The sequence below is a fragment of the Leptidea sinapis genome, chromosome 1 (genome assembly GCF_905404315.1).
Source record: "Leptidea sinapis chromosome 1, ilLepSina1.1, whole genome shotgun sequence".
NCBI classification, from domain to species: domain Eukaryota; kingdom Metazoa; phylum Arthropoda; class Insecta; order Lepidoptera; family Pieridae; genus Leptidea; species Leptidea sinapis.
The window spans coordinates 4363760-4385199 of NC_066265.1; the positions used below are offsets into that span (position 1 = coordinate 4363760).

Genomic DNA, 21440 nt, shown 5'->3' on the forward strand with positions numbered 1-21440 from the left:
GTGAATTTTCCGGGGCTTAAAATGCAAAGGAAATTTAAATTGCTGTATTTAACCTTTAAATGAGTCGACATTACATTTACTGTTATTGTATAATGTGTATTTAGGATAAGTACGCCATCTGTGATGTTGTTAACTACTCTTTCGTTTAACAAGCTTTCAACATTACTCAATGTCGTGTCTGTTTAGAATCACAGTGGTAATTATTTCATTCCGTCTTACTAGTTTTTGTTTACGTTATTTTTAGCCAAAGAGGTCGTAGCTAGGTCCGTTCCGGCTTTTACTAGTACCTTTTACAATTAAAATAAAAAAAAAGCGTTGAGCACTTTTCGTGTGATTGGTATAAAATATTAAACTCGCGTCATGCCACGTGTACTGATCGAAAATTCGTAAGACAATTTTATACAGTGAAATTTTATACATTAAATTGACTGTACTGGTTTTTATAAATGTAGCGAAATCTTGAAACGTAAATTAATTCACGTTCAAAAAGATAATAATAATAGGAGGAATATTTTAATTACTTACTTTGGCTTTGAATTAGAATATCCAGAAAAATAGAAAGTTATTGACACACAGGGGATTTAACAAGAAATACTGTGTTATTACAAAAAAGTATAACATGTGTTGAACACTTGTTTTAGAAAAGTTTTATTACAAATCTGTGTCTTTCCGTTGCTTAGCGTTCAATAATATTTAGATATTGTATAAACACGAGTCGAAGCTTGTCTTAGGTGTGTCTAACTGATAGATCTTATTCTTAAGGAAGATTTAGATTAAGTGATGACAAATAGATCACAGCTGTCAAAAATTGCGTTCCGTTCCTTTAATTGTTCCTGTGTACTTCAGTATATGTTGTGTTTAACGACGTTTTAGTTAAACATAAGCTAAACACTGTTTTGTAATAGAAAAAGATAAACTCCATTTTAGGACGTCGTTATTGTCACTGACGCTGTTATAGTTAGGTCGCTGTTTAACAAAACACGTGTCTAAGTCCATATCCATATGGACCCCACGAACCAAGTGTCTCGACTCTACAAACGGCACAAACACTCACATAGTCCAACATATTTGCCTATTTATCTAACGCGGAAATGCTGCCAGTATTCTTGGTACACTTCCTCGTAACGATATATTTTTTTAATGTGTTCATAGTTTTGTAAATATATATAGATTTGTATTGTTTAATTTAATTAAATTTAATTTAATAAGTATTCAAAAATATCAAAATAAAATTTCTAACGTTTACATTTTTACAAAAAAAGTTGGTATCATATAGTAAAAATACACAAAAATTACATTTTCAGTTAAAATCCGTCGGAATATAAAATCATGGAAGCGTGTTCTGAAAATCGGAATTTCAACAAACCAAATTATCGGATAAATTTCAATCCATCGCCTTCCCAGCAAATGTCACATTTTATGTGAAGATCTTTTGCACTTAAAAATGTTATACTTAAAATTATTTTATGACAATTTTTTTTATTTTTTATTTATGATTCAGCATTAAAAATAATTTTAAATATTATATAAAATATATACAAATTTAAATACAAATTTTCACCCGTCTACGATAAACATCTATTTTTGTATCGCGATTTTAATATTATTCTATTCCATCCACAGATACGCAATAGAGTTGCGAGATGGCAATCGAACATAATGATTATTGTAGTACGATAAATTATATCTATATGTATAAAAATGAATTGCTCTTCGTTAGTCTCGCTAAAATTCGAGAACGGCTGGACCGATTTGGCTAATTTTGGTCTTGAATTATTTGTGGAAGTCCAGAGAAGGTTTAAAAAGTGAATAAATAGGGAAATGCTGCTAAATTAAATAAAAACAACAAATTTGTTTTTCCTTTGATGTGTCCATACATAATTTCTATGAGATAATTTATTGACGCACGGTTTGACAGTTCTGCTGTGAAACAATTTCATTACAACAGCAGAGTGCATATTTTACGAAGTAATTTTTGATGTTATGATATATTATTGACATATTCATATAAAAACATTATTTTATTTATTATATACAGAACAACGTCGGTCGGGTCAGCTAGTGTACGATATATTTGGTAGGTCTGAGCTTCGGTCGTGAACTATTTTTTATACCCCAAAAATTATTATTATTGATTTTTATGACAATACAACGTTTGCTGGGTCAGCTAGTGTGATCATAAATTTTGTTTCTACTTATGATGATATGTTTTATGTCAGGCATGTTTAGACGAGCGGCTCAATAGATGATAGCTCACCCTCATTACAACTTTGACAAGGCTGTACTCAAATTGTATTCAAACGTAATGCATTTAGCAATATGAACAGTAGAACCGTATTGAAGGATTGGCGTACAGACTTAGTTCTGCAGCATATGCGGTTAAGAAGATTAGACAATTAACTCACATAGATACGGCGCGATAAAATCAATTAATGGATGTGACGAAAGTATATGTCATTATTTCATATAGTCCCACAGGATAAAGCCGAAACTATTCACTACAGCTGTAAGACAAAATAATAAACAAACGCTTTTGTTCATAACAAACAAATGATAAATATAATATTATGATTTGATCACGTTTCGCGCGGTTTATTTTGACAGCACAAAAGTTGGCAAACACTCTTCATGTAAGAACTAAGAAGGTGTTTTAACTCCAAAACAAAGCAAGTGACGTATAATAGAACATTTTAATGTTATTTATACACAGACAATTCACGTGTGTTTAAGGAACAAAAGAATTAACGATCTACAATAATTTACTACAAAAGACAATATAACTTTTATTAAATGTTAATGTGTGTAATGATGAGTTATCGAATAGGATTGTATAGGACATTAAATGATAAATAAATATAATTTCAAAATTTCAAACCAAAGTTTAGTTATATGAAGTACATAATATGAAAAAAAAACCTTTTTTTAAAACTGCATATTATTAATATGGATACATATTATCACAGCAGACATCTACATATAAATAGGATGAAACCCATTGAAAATGGAAGAGAATATACCAAAAATGAAAGGAAAAATAAATTACGGGCGACCTGAGGTGGGGAACTTAAGGGGGGGGGGGGGGGTTAAGGGTAAAAAACGGTTTATCTCGACTTCCGGCAGTGCTACAAGTCGTATGAAAAATATCAAACTTTTGTTTTAACACTTTTTTCACATAACCACAAAATTTATGTGATAAAATAAAATAAAAACCCAAGTTTTAGGTTTTTTATTTTGATCTTATACAAAAAAAATGTCACGAAATTTAGTGAAAAGTTATTATTTATTAGTATTCCTTGAAATCTCCACTTTCCGATAGTGTAAAAACAATATAGATTACAATGGTAAATGTTCGGAAAATTTAAGCTCATCAAAACACATTTCATAGAGAATTCATACCTGTTATTTTGTAGCAGCAAAAATATGGATTACAACTAATCAATAATGATGAAAAAAGGATAATATAACAGTGAATCATTATCCTTTTTACATTTGATTAATTCTTTATTTTTATGTTAAAAAAAACTTAAGTTCTTAGCCTGCTTTTTTAATTAATGAATAGATACGCAACTAGCTGTTAAGACTCTGGGATGATTTTTCATTAATTATATCGAAATGTAATGATAAAATTGACAGAAACTACTTTTTGCTTATTATTTATGTAAATTTTTATGATGACATAAGCTAATCTGAAGATGTCATCAGTCAAACAGGCTATTTACCTACCTGGCCGTTTTTTTTTTTGCAAATGAGTGTATACGTCAGAAGAAGAGAAATCACGTCGTATAAAAACAAAGACGAGATATGGAACATGCCACAAATCAGACAATAATATATAACATTAACTATAGCTATATAACATTGTTCATACATCTATCTGTACATTGCCGCATTTACTCCATTTGTTAGAAACATTCTTGGTCAATAAGCAGCAATGTAAAACATTTATTCTGTTCAGATTTCATTCAGACAGTGACAGTTGACACACGACTAAGGAGAAAAGTGTGCTTACATTGTCTTTAAACACACTTTTGCCGTTCGGCTATCAGAATGCGAATTATATGCCTTTATATTGTGTGAATAGAACGTCAATGCAAAGTTCGATCAAAAAGTTTTTGAAAGAAACAGAATAACAATAAGCATCAATCATATTACTTCAGATCGTACTTGTAAAGTTTTTGAGCCCTCGTAGCGGAACAATAAATGTACAAGTAAATAGGGCAAGAATATTTGTTTTCGGCACATATGAGTAATTGAATACAATTACTTATGTGTTTGAGAATTCTGAATGCATATTACCTCTAAACATACAATAAAATCTTACCAAATAAAAAGTGTATATTAATTTTGTTCAAGATTACTGTTTTGTTCTACAAACAATAACGAATAATAAATATTTTTGTCTGGACAAAATGTGAAGACCAACTTAGTGAAAATCAATTTAGATTTCGGGCAGGTATGGAAACAAGGGTGACACAGTTTGCACTTAATGTACTGGCTAGAAATGCAGTGAAATGTGTTCCTATGTTTTATTGATCATGAAAAAGCTTTTGATCGTGTTCAACACGAGGTTCTTATGAAACTCCTTATTAATACAGGCATAGACACTAAAGATATTCGGATCGTCAGGAGCTTATATAAGGATCAAACAGCAACGATCAAGGTAGATAGTGAAGAAACAGACGCTATTAAGATCGAAAAGGCGTTAGCCAAGGATGCATTCTGTCACCGCTATTATTTAATTTGTACACTGAACATGTAAAGATGCTCGAGATGGTATTGATTTAGGAGTCATCTTCAATGGACAAGTCATTAATAATCCACGGTATGCTGACGATACTGTCCTAATAGCGTCCACACAGCAAGATCTACAAGAAATTCTAAATAGAGTAAACGAGTGCAGTGAAAAATAAGTGAGGTTAAGTATGAATGTGTCAAAAACGAAATATATTGTCATTTCGGGGAAGTCATTGTTGACAAGTACAAATATCTTAGGTCATAGCTAACATACTCATGGAAAAGCGAAATGGAAATTCCGAGTCATGGATGTTTATATGTATTTATGTATGTTTAAGTAAGTATATTATATTAAATATATCATTGTCTTGCACCCATACTCTGGGGCAAGGCTATGCCTAGTTTTGGGCTAGATAATTTGTCAATATTGTTATTATTACATTTGGCCCGTTGTTTTAAACAGTTGTGAGGCATGGTCCTAAGTGGAGGACTTGCGTAAAAGCCTTCGAGATGTGGACGTGTCGTAGAATGCTTCGCATAAGTTTGATGGCTGAAGTGTCTAACGCAGTTGTTCTTGTCCGAATGCAGTAGAACATCGAGCTAGTGAGAACCATCAAACAACGTACATCGGTTATATACTGCGCATCGGTAGGTACCGCCTTCTACAAACTATTTTGATGGGGAAAATTGGTTGGAAAAGAGGTGTTGGAAGAAGAAAGAAGTCTTGGCTCAGAAATTTAATGGGGTAGACTGGCATCAAGACAGTCCAAGAACTATTCCGCTTAGCTATGCACAAGAAAAAGTTTAAAAAAATGACTGTTGATCTCCAGTAATGGCCTCTGCATTTGACGAAGAAGAAGTCTGTGTGTTCGACCAAAACGCAAAAATTAATTCAAATTTTGCATGAATACACGAAGAAGAAGATGTCGGACAATATATTGCCTACTACCACAGTAGATACACGAATAGTGGTTTTACCGCTTTATACCAAGTGTTCACCAGTGGGAGACTCCTTTGCACAGGATGCCGGCTAGATTATGGGTACCACAACGGCGCCTATTTCTGCCGTGAAGCAGTAATGTGTAAACACTGTGTTTTGACAACACCACAACACAACATACTAAGTCCTGTAATTCGAAAGAAATAAAGTAACATAAAGTAATATTTACCCTTCTCCAAATTCAGTACGACATTGTTCATCCATTGTAAATACATAGTTGGACAGTTCCTTAGCACCTCCGAGCTCCACTCCATCGTCTTGACTTCGTTCATGGAGACACCACCATTTTCTGTTACAAAAATAATCATTTCAATAAATTAACTCCAGGCCAAAAACACAAATTAAAAAGTATTTTCCTTTGTTTTGGAATTATTGATAATCTTAGTGACAGCTGTGAAAAAGTGTGAAAATGTTGAGGTTGACAGTTAACCTCTATTTCGAGCAGACTAACACAAAGTGAAACACAAAACGCGAGTGTAACACGTAGCTTCACGCACACTAAAGTAACAAACCTGGCCTGGTTTCTTCGGTTGTGTAGCAGCAAGGGTCTCTATCTAGGGGCGTAGCTACCGCCATATCTGCCTTATCAATTATACGTGTGTAAGCGAAGATTAATTAAAATTTCTATTGTTTTTTCAGAAATGATAAAAATAAATAAAAGCAGCAAAGCAGTGATAGCATGATAATAGCACGACATGTACCTAACGTTGGTGAAATTGCAGTCCGTATTGACGGTACAGGACGAACGCGGGGAGGTGAAAGGGGCCGCCGAGATAATGGGGCCGTGTACTATATATTTATTTTAGGGACGAGACGAGCAGGACGTTCAGCTAATGGTATTTGATACTCCCTACCCATGACAATGCAGTGCCGCTCAGCATTCTTGAAAAAACCAAAAATTCTGAGCGGCAGTACAATTTCGCTCGTCACCTTGAGACATTAGATGTTAAGTCTCATTCGCCAAATAATTTCACTAGCTACGGCGCCCTTCAGACCGAAACACGGTAATGTTTACACATTACTGCTTCACGGCAGAAATAGGCGCCGTTGTGGTACCCATAATCTAGCCGGCCTCCTGTGCAAAGGAGCCTCCTACTGGTATATATGTATAGTACATCATTGCTCGCATGTAACTACTTCTGTCTTGCCAGCATTATGTGCAAACTAGTCTCCCACCAGTAAGCTAACCCGAGTTGTATAGATTCTCGCACGAGTTATTTGAATACTCCAACCTGACCCGAAATAGACCACTTTAGTCATTCCTGAATTGGATTTTATTGATTTACGTCTGCCTGCTTCAATGATATCTCAATTGAGCGGTTACTTGAACTGTTATTGAAAGAATGCTTGATAGATTTCATAGACTTATAGAATATATAAGCTTAAACCCGCGACATCGTGCGCGGGCAAATATTACTTTACAAGTACGTACAAGCCAAATGTAATAGTAGGTACCTACACTCGCCACGCGTGACCTTCGTCTAGAACAAAACAACCCAAGGGGCCAGACAAGCGTGGCCAGACAACCTTAATAAGTACAGTAACTAAACTGTTTATAATATTAAATTTTATTTTGTTTAGGGCTTGGCACCGACTTAAAACCTATCAATAGGTAGCACATATAAATAATAGTATTTTATTAATATTAAAGGTAAAGGTTTGCATAAGCGGTGTATTAAATTAATTTCTTATGTTTCTATGTTTTTTCAAACTTAGTTTTTTTTATTTATATTCTCACTTTTCAAATAATACGCAAAAAACTAACAGAAAGGAAATCAAATGAAAAATAGCTGAAAACAGAATTTTACTAGATTATTTATTTTTTTAATGTACACTTTTTAATGTCATCATCAAGCTTTTTGGTAAAAAATATAGTATACTAGCTGACCCAGCAAACGTCGTATTGTATATATAACATATTAAAAAAAAACAATTATTAAAATTTTGATGCAACCGATTCTCAGACCTACCAAATATATCGTACTACAATTATTGTATTCGATTGCCATCTTGCAACCCTATATCGGTTTGGTCGATGGAACAGAATAATATAAAAATCGTGACGCAAAAATAGTTGTAGATCGTAGAAGGGCGAAAATTTAAATTTGTATGTCTTTTTCAATACTGAATCATAATAAGATAAAAATAAAAAAAAAATCAAAATTTAAAAAAAAAATTGGGGTGGACTACCCTTTACATTTAGGGGGATGAAAAATAGATAGTAGCCGATTCTCAGACCTACTGAATATGCATATAAAATTTGGTAAAAATCAGTAAAGCTGTTTCGGAGGAGTAAGGTTACTAACATTGTGACACGAGAAATTTATAAATGAGATTACGATGGCTTTTCAGTAATTATGAAAACGTCAATTTAGGTCTTTTTTTTTTCTTTGTAGCGCGAAAGCGTTTGTTAAATCTAGTTTTCATAGGTTATGTTTAAGAACGATGTGTCTTGTAGACCAGTCCATACGGAGTTAAAGGGTATTATAATAATGGTTGGTATATTAGACTCAAATAAAGGAAGTTTCATCACAATACAAGTAATAGAAAATAAGCATAACTCAGCAGTCTCCTTGACATTTATACCTACGCCTGGGCGGATCGCTAGGGTTGGTACATACAAAAAAAAACAACCGCCTTCAAAAACACTATTCCAAAACAACAGATATAATGTGCACTAAAAAATAAAAGAATATTTGCGTTTTTTTATACAATCTAATTAATTAATCTTATTCTAGTTACGATTATTGTAAATTTTGGAATCGATCGAGAATTATCAAAATCGGTTCACCCAGTCGAAAGTTTTGAGGTAACCAACAAAAAAAAATCCGACGAATTGAGAACCTCCTCCCTTTTTGAAGTCGGTTAAAAAGATAAACGACGCGGACGGCACGGCGCTTCTAATTTAACTCGGACAGCGACCAGGCGGCGCGGCGTACGGCGTGTAACTCAATAGTCTTGTTTCCCCAAGATTGCTTAGCGGCCGTGTAAGTCGTGTGTATGTGTGCGTGCGTCGATTCGGGCACTCTAGTATGAAGTTGAAGTACTGTTCTTTTACGGCTGTTCCCAATATACTATCTACAGATAGAGATAAATTTATTACTACCTTCTACTATAAGTAATTAGCTGTAAATAATCTGAAGCTGTCCCAATATCGGGTATATTGGGACAGTATAAGTCATTCTTATCGCCTTATATTGGGACGCGTGAATTGAAATTTCCATACAGACTTCTATCGCTGGTAAGTTATACGTCGTCCCATTGACAGACAGCGTGTACGGAAAAGGTGAGTTACTGTCGATAACTTTATCGATATTTATAACTCTCAAGTAAGAGATAGACTGAATATTGGGAACGGCCGTTACTCTATTGTGGTTTCATACAGTGATAACAATTTAGTTAATCAATTTAATATTTTTTTAACAGGATGAAAAAAAAAAACTAACTCACGCGGATTTCTCGTGAAACTGTTGCTTGGAGCACGATGACCACGCGTAGTTGTGCAGTGTTGCCAAGACAGTTGGTGCCATCACAGAGCCCTTTAGCCCTTCAGTGTCACATTGACCTTCAGCATCATGAGTTAAGCCGAGCCTATAAACATAACAATAAAAAATCCTTAAGGCGAAACTAAATACCGGCGACCTTGAGCGATATGAGTTCACGGCTCCTATGTAACAAAGCCAATATTTTCAAAATTCTTGGTTCGAAAATGTAACATTTTAACAGGCGCAAACTGCTTAATTGCTTACAATCCTCATTATAGATTACTAATCTGAATAAATGTACCTACATAAAAAAGTAAAATCTATAAGAAGAGCTTTTATGATAGTAGTATACTAAACAAATGCATGATGCCGAGAAAAAACTTGTTTAACTGCAAAGAAAACTGGTACTTCATAATAGCTCTGGAGTGCTAACTTTAACCAACAATAAGCATTAGCAACCTACAAGTAAGACTTAAGGGTATGTGTAACAGGATAAAGAAGTGTTCATAGCTCCAAATCCTATATTTTCACCACAAAACTTCTCTAAAAACACCTTGTTTGCATGTTTTCTGCTTACCATTCGCCTTTAACTTGATGAAGTCGAAGTCAACTAAACGTAATAAAATTAGGCTTAAATTAAGTGCTTTTGAATTGTCACTATAAATGTTTCTTTTAAATTACTGAATCTACCATTGCTCTGACAAAGTAGAGCTCGTGAGAAGAACATACAAGAAACTCAACGGCCACTTTTTTCAATCAATAGAGTATTTTACAATGGCTGTAAATAACAAATCAAGTGAGTTTGTAAGGTGCTGCATTCAATATAATATGATCCGTGATAGTTAAATATAATTATCTAAATTAATTATCGTATATTGGACGCATCAACCATTAGAGCTTAAATTCAATGTTTGTGTAAGGATGCTTCGTGAACATGATGGTCGTGATTACTGTCATAATTAGTAATCGCATCCAACGTTACCATACAATAATTTATTAACTATATAACAGGTCTACCTAGCACCGAACTTATTCACAAATTGACGTGGATCAGTCATCGTTCCCTTAGCACATATTTGAGGGAAGGAAACGACCCGGCACACGACGCTGCCGCAAGCAATGTAATTTTAGGGAAATGAACCGTGTTCATCATTCTTATAATGAACCATAAAATAAGAAAAAAAAATAAAAATGAAAACAGAAATAGTAATAATGAAATCAAATAGATTACTTACGTAAAATCGACCATTGAGAGTATTTTATAATGAAACCAACTATACATTCAGAACTTTATGGTATTTTGAAGTGATAACTTCTTATGGGAGGGAAAACCGCTTCATAACGTAACGCGTTACGGCAGCGGTAGGTATGTCCTGCTCTCTCACTCTAACCAATTGTTACTTTTATAAGATTAAATAATGATTCGAATAATGTACGTACACAAAATTCTAAATACATATTTGAGAATTGCGAAAAAAAATTGTGGCGATGCAATAAAAGATTCACTTTAAAATACTCGTGATTGTCTTCGATATGTCTCTTTTATGTATAAGGGGAAAATACCAGTAAGTGATCACCATCGCTTAAGATTTATTGGAACATCAGAGAAAATACAAAAGCGTAATGTACTAACTGCTTGTAGCACAACACAAGTAATAAAACAGTAGCGTATCTTCTAAATTAAACTAAAAAACTACATTAAAACTACTAATTCTAGTAGGCTTCATAAGATACATAATAGCTTTAAGGGTAAATGTATACACTGCTATAATAAAGTCCCAGCCACTGTTCAGGCATTATCTATAAATAAATTTAAATGTTTTATAAAAAAATGGCTCTGTCGTAAATCCTATTACTCCACTGCTGAATATCTAAATGATCGGACAGCCTGGAACTAGATTGTGATTATTTTATAGCGATAGAAATGATTGTACAATATTGTATATTTTTATTGAAAAGAGCGCAAAAAAAAGAATGCTGGGAGAGTTTCTTGCGCCGCTTCTTCTGTCTCAGAGCGCCATTTGTTTCCGAAGCGGTAGTAGTATCTAGTAGTTATTAGAAATGACATCAAAAAGAATTCTAAAGGAATCAATTTTGAGAAAATAAATGCCTTTGATGCCTTTTTAAACCTACGTCTGGTCTGAGCGCTAGGGTTGGTAGATACAAGAAGATTAATGACGCGAACGGCACGGCGGAGCTAATTTAAGTCGAAACAATTTGTTATGTTTTTAAAGTGATAACCCTCACTTCTAGGATTAATACACAAATAAAATTTGAAAAAAAAAAAAAATATGAACGATGCGGGACTCGATCGCACGACCTCTGGTATTCCGTGCCAGTGATCTAACCAACTGAGCTAACCGTTCGAGTGAGGTATCGTCATAGAATCCTTCATGCTTTGTTCAACTCTCAGCTCAGTTCATAAAATTTTGTTTTTCAAATTTTATTTGTGTAATTTAAGTCGGACACCGACCAGTCTCGGCTGGTCTTCCCAAGATTACTTAGCGGCCGTGTAAATTGTGTGTATGTGTGTGTGCGTCGATACGGGCACTCTAGTATGAAGTAAAAGAAGTGTTCTATTACTGTATTGTACCTGTAGTCATAAATATATTCACACTTACGTCCATTACGTACAACTATTACTTACGCCATTCATGAGTTAATTTTGTACAGAGTAATGAACTACTAACAAATTTAAAGGCCTTATAGATGCACGTTTTACTTTACATAACTGTCATAACCATACTGTCATAACCATAAAGTTAACACCAGGAACAGACATAAACTGATGATGCCTACTACTCGGCTAAGTCGAGTAAGTAAGTCTTTTGTGGGGCGATGTATATGCTTTTACAACAAGATCTCAGAAAATGTTCAAAACAAAAGTATTACGTTATTCAAAAGAATTGTTAAAAAACGTTTGTGTGGTAAAGGTTACTATAACATAAATGACTTTCTTAATGATACCACAGATTAGGAATGGAGCGACCTCAGGCTATTAAATAATAAGTTGAATTGTACAATTTTAATTTGTAAATGTTACTTTAATAATTGTAAAACATATTTTTGATGAAAAAAAAAGCCCGCTGAGTTTGTTGCGCCCATTCTTCTCAGGCCTGAGGCATTCATTTTGGAATGGGTGGTAGTTTTTTTGACTTTCAATAAGTGATTTCACATCCTATTTTGAATAAAAATATTTGAATTTGAATATCACGACGTAGTGTGATGAAGGCCAAATTTGAGTACAAACTCAATTTTATTTATTTACTTTTAAAAGAATCGAAGAGCGTGTCATGATAGTTGTATTTTTACATTACGATTTTGCATAAAAGTTACATTTTTAAGACTAATGTTCGACCAGAGGTCGAGAATCAACCATATTTCATTTTAATTTTAATTTTTAACTTTATGCCTTTATTTGTAAAGGACCACTATAATGCATGTGTGTGTATGTTGTGTGTTATTCAAGCAGTAGTGTTAACAGATTTATGCACTTCTTTCGCGCATTTTTTAACCGACTTCAAAAAAGGAGGAGGTTCTCAGTTTGTCGGTATTTTTTTTTGTTTGTTAGTGTACTTCAAATTCACTTAATATCATAAAATAAAAAAAAACAACCGCCTTCAAAAACACTATTCCAAAACAATAGATATAATGTGCACTAAAAAGTATAAAAATAATTGCGTATTTCTATACAATCTTAATTATTAATCTTATTCTAGTTACGATTATTGTAATTTTTGGAGTCGGTGTCATCCATGATAGGTTTGTTAGGGTTATAGGTCAGATGTGCTTGAGTCGTGAGGAGGCGAGAGGCGAGAGCGGGTTGCAGCCGAAGGACACCGATCCCAAAAATAACAATAATCGTAACTAGAATAAGATTAATAATTTAAATTGTATAAAATACGTAATTATTTTTGTACTTTTTAGTGCACATTATATCTATTGTTTTGTAATAGTGTTTTTGAAGACGGTTGTTTTTTTGTTTTATATTTTTTTTAAATGGGTACATAGTTTTTGCTTTACGTATTAATATAAAGATTTATTTAACCCGACGTATCGTCATCACATTTCAGGGAGACCTACTCTACTTTATTTAATGAACAAAATCTGATAATAATATAAAACCTTTTTTACAGTTGGATCCCTTTCATAGATGGTTTTATGGCAACAATAAAAAGTTATCTTTTATCGCGAGCTTTGATCCTTACAGTCATAATCGTAAAAACCATTTTAGATATTGTCTACTTTGATATAATAACGATATTTTGACTTTATTCATCAGTGTTCAATTAAAGTAATTTAATATTATTAATTCGGCATTATTTTACGGATATACGTTGCATAACCTTGAAACGTAACCTTATGTTGTTTCCAAGCTGCCATGTTCTTTTATAATATCAAAAGAATCACTGCAGTATTAACGGTCTTTATCTACGCTTTAAATCCTCTATTAAAGATTCTGAAATAGTTAGCTTATTACCAACATTAAAACACCCAATGTCGTTATAACCATTACATCATCCAAACGAGTGTTGTAATGTTGTACTGAATTTCATAACAACACTCCTTGGTTTTTTTTCGATCCCTTCATGCGGAAAGAGTTTCAACAAACAGTCACATTCTTATTGCTCGATGCGTGGTATCTATATGAATTTAAAAAAAGAACATTTTCGTTTACGCGCTTTCCACAATACCCGATTATTATAGATTATTCGAAACCCCGCCATTTTTCTTGAAAAAATGAGCGATTCAAGTTTTGACCGCCGGATATTTTAAACGCTGCAAAAGAACATAATATTCAAGTGCATTTTAATAATTGCACTATACAAAATGTAAATTACTACTAAAATAAATAATTCTTTCATTAATACTTTGTTTATTTGTATATGCAATCAGTAATCAGGATGAAATTAGGTTTACTACTAGGAATGGCTGTTTTAATGTTAGCACTAAGCTAACTGTTTCAGAATCTTTTAGAGGGGTGTAGATAAAGTCTTGTATGCAACTGTTGATAATTAGGTATTAAAACACTCATGTGATACTATTATCAGCCACATTCGTGTTTTAATACCCCTTATTACACAACAGTTGCATAAATAACTATTAAAAGTGAGTGTGCATACTTAATTCTTTTACAACACAAGTAATAGAACGCTAGGGTTGGTACATGCTAAAAGTCTGACGACGCGGATCGCGTATGCGCAGCGCTGATAAGGCTATGGTATCCTATTTTACGCCGTACGCGACGTCTCGTTACGCCATACGCTGCTTCACAATGCTTACTATATAAATGTACTGTTGTGGTCTCTTTCACGCGTCGACGCGGGCGTGTTGATTCCCTACGCGGCATCCGAACACCGTGCGCCGCGTCTCTAGTCATTTCGAACCATTGCACGTTCAACGCACGCGTCACACAAAATGATGAGGTTTGACAAAGGAAAATATGAGTTGTTGATTGAATCAGTAAAATCTTATAATGCAGTGTATAATAAAAGTGACAAGAATCATAAAAACAATATTTATACCGCTCGCGATTAGCCACTAAGCCACTTGCGTCACGCCAGACGTATTGACCGCCGACGCTATGCGTTGCGTCCAGACGTTGGAAGCCATGGAATTGAACGCTTAGGCCAGATGCCGCGTATGGCATAAAATAAGAGACCATAGCCTAATTTAATTTGAACAGCGACCAGTCTCGGCGGCGTACGTCGTGGCACTTAATAAGAATAAGAAATAGACGCCGTTGTGGTACCCATAATCTAACATCCTGTGCAAAGGAGCCTCCAACTGGTGAAGATTGTAGCCGAAAGTAGAAGCTATGCACATAAAATTTTGAAGAGTCGATTATTTTTTTTACAACGCATTCACACGGAGTGATTTGTGTTGATCAGCTGCCAAATCGCTTGCGATTTGAACCATCTGTTCAGACGTTCACCAAAATCTAAGCAATAAAAATTTATTCGATACTATTATAATCTTCCTATTGTGGTTTCTGTGGAAGGGGCACCACAATTCAGCCAATGTCACGTTTAAGGCGAAGGGTAAGCAGAGAACACGCAAACAAGGCATTTTTAGACAAGTTTATTAGTGAAATTACACCATTTAGAGCTATGAACACTATTTTATCATATAACACATACCCTTAAGGCTTATTTGTAGGTTTCTAATGTTTGCTGTTGGTTATAAGTTAACACTCCAGAGCTTTTTTGGACTACCACTTTTCATCGCAGTTAAACAAGTTTTTTCTCGGCATGACGCATTTGTTAAGTACTATTCTCAGAAAAGGTATTTATATAGCTTGTACTTTTTTTTGTGAAGGCACATTTATTCAGGTTAGTAATCAATAATGAGAATTGTAAGCATGTAAACTATTTGCGCCTGTTAAAATATTACGATATCCACGCAAGAATTTTGAAAATGTTTGTTTTGTTACATAGATCGCGGGCCGGGAGCCGTGAACGTTAACTCATATCGCTCAAGGTCGCTAGCATTTAGTGTCGCCTTAAGTAGACCACCAAGCTTTAGAATGTTAATTTATCAGTGTTTACGGTAATGATCAGTGCCAAGATTGAACAAAGTTTTATTTTCTTATTATAACTGAAACAATTATACATGCTGATCCGGAGGGTTCGTAGCTACTCGTACTACGTAAGTAGGTACTGGCTAGGAGCCGATCTAATTCCTATCCAACAGATATGTTTGAAGCGTTGAAGCAAAAAGCAATCATATATTGTGAACTATAATGTCAAGAAAATGCTGATAGATTATAACAAACGTAGATAATATTCCTTAAATAAAATATTTATTGTGTTAGATATTAACTTGTATTATTATGTTTAATATATCTACATAAATTATTTACAAAAGGAGTGAAAACTAGGTAGAGGAGGAATTTCATGGAGGTAGGGTAGGGGGTATTGAATTGTATAAGGATGAATAAGGGCAAGTAAAGCAAAAATGGTCGACATTTAAAAAAGCTGCCAGAGCTTGTGTTTTCATTAGCCCAGCACCAAACGGAACAAAGATGAGACCGACATATTTGCGACACTTGCTGTATTCGGTAGTCGAAGCAGCAGTCCCAGCACCAACTGACGTAAGTTGGACACGAGAAGGAGCCAGAGTGTCGACACAAGTCGCGTCCCACACCAGTGCCCTTCCACGTGCCCAAGCCACCAGGCTCATTCCATCAGGACGCTTACCATCGCGGTGGGTAGGTATGTTATTTGGCTCTAAAACAGCTGGTATATTAAGAGCGGCAAAGCCCTGCTATTTCATTGATGCTGGCGTGACCGACGATACGGCCTGCCGATTATTTTTATTATTAATTATCTTTTCCGTGACAATGTACAGCCTAAAAGACAATTGCGGAAGTCACGGGTCACTAAGTAATATTGTGCGTGAAAGAAACGCATCATCAAATTCTAAGTAAACCGTGACATGTATATTATCTATTATAGTTTAAGCGATATACAGTGTGTGTCTGTTCTCATAAATGAGTACGCAAAAACATATACGTCATACTCGCATATAAGAATATCTTCTTTCTATATATAAAAATGAATTGCTGTTCGTTAGTCTCGCTAAAACTCGAGAACGGTTGGAGCGATTTGGCTAAATTTAGGTCTTGAATTATTTGTAGAAGTCCAGGGAAGGTTTAAAAGGTGAATAAAGAGGAAAATGCTGGTAAATTAAATAAAGAAAAACAAATTTGTTTTTCCTTTGATGTGTCCATACATAATTTCTATGAGAGAATTTATTGACGCACGGTTTGACAGTTCTGCTGTGAAACATTTTCATTACGACAGCAGGGTGCATATTTTACGAAGTAATTTTTGATGTTATGATATATTATTGACAAATTCATATAAAAACATTATTTTATTTATTATATACAGAACAATGTCTGTCGGGTCAGCTAGTGTTTTATATATATTTGAAGGGAATATTTCTGTGCGTTGACGAATTAATTTTTAACCGACTTCAAGTAGGAGGAGGTTATCAATTCGATTGGTATTTTTTTTATGTATGTACACCGATTACTTTGAGTTTTACGATCCGATTTACGTAATTTTTCTTTAGTTCGATGCAGAATAGATACCATTTGGTACCTTATTAATTCTTATATTATGCAGACTAATCCAGAAGACATTGTTTTGCCATATACACCTCGCGCCCGCTCATTGTATGAATTGTCATATGAAATGAAATGTTATTGACTGAATTATGAATATTTCGATTAAAGATATTTCAAATTCAAAAAAAATATTGGTTCCAGATAAGTAATCACCAACATATCATGTACAAGAACCTTCTCCGAAACACGCTACATGTTATGGTATAAGTATTTCTCCAATCGGTTTAGTAGTTTTCGCTGTATTACCGAAAAAAAAACCAGCTCACAATTTATTCAAATAGATAACAAGGTTGCCTTTTTTAATCAACAAGATAAAGTCAAAAATCATTGGTGCGTAGGCGAATTGATGGAGTTATTCTTGAGGAAGAGGTAATTATATAAACAATTCGTTATTATTGGGATTAATTACACAAATAAAATTAGAAAACAAAATTAATGAACGATGCTGGTCTCGATTCTGCGTACCCTCGCGTTCCGTGCGAGCGCTCTTTCCAACTAAGCCAACCGTTCGAGTGACGTATCATCATAACATCTTGTATGCTTTGTTCAACTATCAGGTTGTGGCTTCATCTACAGGATCTACTTTACAGTTGATAACCTGCTCATGCACTGCCCACTAAGCTAGAGGTTCCGGGTTCGTATCCCGGTAGGTTAAAGCATTTATATTATGAATGTAAATGTTTGTTTTCGAGTCATCGATGTCTACATGTGTGTATATATAAGTAAGTATATCATGTTAAGTATATCGTTGTTCTGTACCCATACTCGAAGTATAGGCTATGACATTTTTGGAGCAAGTTAATTTGTGTAAAGTTTGACATTATTATTATAAAAAAAAGTCTCGCTGTCCCAATAAAATAATAAAAACAAAATCTGTCTTTTTTCTAATATTAGTTAATTAATTAGTATAGCTAATTTAAAGTACCTAAAATATCTTTCATCTTATTTTTTCTTTAGAGCAGCACTTTTATATTATATACTTCTTCGTTTTACTTATACATTCCCAATGGCGTTCAATAAATTCATGATATAATATAATCCGAACAAAATGTATCGGGGCAGCGGAGAAACTAAAGAAAAACACGAGTTGATTTTAATTAATTGCTATATTGCGTTTCATGTTTAAAGAAATCAAAGAAAAAATCAGTATTATTATTTTCAAAAAGCTTGTGTTTCTATATTCTGTTCAGAGTAATGTTGATAAGATAAATTAATTTATGTATGTATCACGTGTGCTACTTTAGTTTACTAGATCAAGGTTAACTTGATTGACCCATATGTGCACAATGTAGGTATCTCACATGATGTTAGATATACATATTATAAATTATATCTTATCTACGCTACTACCAGTTGTAAAATTTGTTAAAAAACATGAGGTTTTTAAATGTTTTCAAAGATAATCCAATTTAAATAAAACACTCGCGTCAAACAGAGAAAATTCCAAAGATAATCCCATTTGATATACAATATAATTATTTGTCGCTTGATATTGGAATAAATAATTTCGGACAGATTTTTGTTAGGATCAGCAAAAAAACTTTAATAATTATTTGACATTTATTATAAAATAAAAAAAGTAATGGATAAAGTATGGTTCCTTGGGGAACACCAGTAAAATTTAGCACCAAATCAATATTCGCAATTTCCTTCAGAAATCCTTTAGCAACTACGAAGACTACCTTTAAATCAAACAAATTATCTGAAGAACGAATATTACTAGAGCTATGCAAGCACTATGAACATCACGATTAACTATATTATATGCATTACTAAAATATGAACAAATTGTATTGGGTTGCTGACCTTGTCGAGGTGAGAGACAAATTCTATGATTTGGAAAGAAACCTGACGAATTCAATTAAAATTAAAATCATGTTTTACAAACTTACCAGAATATGGTCATTCCTGTGTATGTTTGCAATAAGATTGCACAGAAAAGTAGCTAATTTGACAATTTAATGAAATACCTTCCACAGTTATAACAACCCCATGTATCATGGCATTTGATAAAATGGCGCAGTAGAAGTAAATAGTGCTTATCATCTGAAGGCTTAGTTCTTAGGTACAAAGAAAATAAAAAACATGATTAACATGGGTTTATTGTAGAGAACAAAAAATAAGTACAAACATTGTATAAAATATTTTAGAGAAGAGAGCGCCATAGATTCATAAAAAATATTGACGTATGAGATAATGGCAAACTTAGAATAATGACTAACACTACACTATCGGCAGTGACACTGACATTACATACAAAGTAAGTTTCTTTTACGCATTTCAACACAACCAACATTAAGGTTGATAACTTTCCTGTGATGCTCTATTGTTGCAACAGAGTGACTAACTATGGTGAGATGAGACACAAAAATACCACATCAATATTTACTAAATTAACTAACAAGGCCAAGCTCACACGTTGAAATATTGACATTTAAAATAATATTATGATTTGAGTAAACTTTCGAACGGATGTCTAAATATATGTGAGTTTATGTGAATCATTGTGTTTAAGAAAGCTAATAATAATACTAACATCCTGACTTATTCAGCTGTAAATCAAGTCAAACTGAATCCTTAACAAATAATACCTAAGGTATCAAGGTTAAAGTAAATGAGAACTAAAACAGTTCAATTGTTTTTGGGGCAGTTGTAAGAATGGTATATATATATATATATATATATATATATATTATATAGATTACTAGCTGACCCGACAGACGTTGTTATGTAGATAATAAAAAAAATTGCCAATAATATTTCAAAAACATCAAGAATTATTACGTAACGTATGCTCCTTGTTATAAAAACAATCCTATCTCTCAATTTGGACTAAACTGCACTCCATGAAGTAATCCCCATTAAAATCCGTTCATTAGTTTAGGAGTCCATCGCGGACAAACAACGTGTCACGTAATTTATATATATTAAGACTAGCTGTGTCTTGGCCAGCGTGAACTAATAGTATTTTATGGCACAGTTGTATAAAATGCGTCAAAAAACGTAAGTGGCGCAATGAATGACGCCACGAGCGTTTTTGACCTAGTTATACAACGTGTCGTATACAATAAGTTTTCTACGGCTAGGTTTTTTTAATTTATTGATAAACAAACAAATGCAACAAGTTTTCATGTCGCCGCTTAAATGGCCGAGAAATGTATTATATGCATAGATACTTATCTCTGTTTTATATTTACTTCAGGGAATGGCAAAGTTAAACTCATACAGTCAGCGCGGAAATTGTACTTTAAGTATAATTACATATTTCATATGCTTCAATTTACGGAGCATATTGGAATATGGATCGATAGTTTGGAGAACTTACTATGCCACACACATGTTAAGAATAGGGCGAATTCAAAAAAGCATTTGGCATTAAATATATTCGAATTTCGAACGGACTTTCAAGAAAAAGTCTGTCTTTCTATGCTAATAGACTCGTATTTTTCAAAATGACTTCCTTGGAAGACACGAACTCTAATCGATCTTATTCTGGTATTAAAAAACAAGATTGAATGTCCTCAATTTTTGAATAAATATTAATTTTCGTGTCCCTAGTACCAATTTGCTTCCCAGAATGTATCGAAGATGTTTGGAGTGAACTCTCCTAATCCTAGGCTGTGCAAGATGGTAAAAAAGTATAGTGATTACATCGATATTAATCTCACGTCGTCTCTCCATACAGATCGTAATTTATTTGTATATAAGTTTAACGAATAAAATGTAGTCATTATTACAATAATTTTTAGCCGTTTATAATAATAATAATTTAATACCAAATTATTTTTACAAGTGGGAGGCTTTTTTGCACCAGATGCAGCTAGATTATGAGTACCGGCAAGTGAAATTACTGGGTTAATGAGACGTGACATCTTATGTCTCAAGGTGTCGAACGCAGTTGTGGTGCCGCTCAGAATACTTGGGTTTTTCAATAATCCTGAGCAGCACTGCGTTGTAATGGTCAGGGCGTATCAATTACCATCAGCTGAACATCCTGCTTTTCTCATCAAAAGGCATAAAAGGCATTTATTTTTCTCAAAACTGATTCCTTTAGAATTCTTTTTTATGTCATTAATTCTGTCACAAT

At 33.7% G+C, this 21440-nt stretch overlaps 1 protein-coding gene across 2 annotated transcripts in view; it reads right to left on the bottom strand.

The window, feature by feature from the left end:
• Positions 1 to 21440, bottom strand: part of LOC126968509 (A disintegrin and metalloproteinase with thrombospondin motifs 3-like) — a 92243-nt gene that overhangs the window by 47136 nt on the left and 23667 nt on the right. For both annotated transcript variants that reach the window (XM_050813586.1, XM_050813588.1), the window contains exons 5-6: positions 9185 to 9325; positions 5904 to 6023 (exon numbers count right to left, since the gene is read on the bottom strand). In XM_050813586.1, coding sequence (XP_050669543.1) covers positions 5904 to 6023; positions 9185 to 9325 — 261 coding nt within the window. The remainder of the gene's footprint in view (positions 1 to 5903; positions 6024 to 9184; positions 9326 to 21440) is intronic.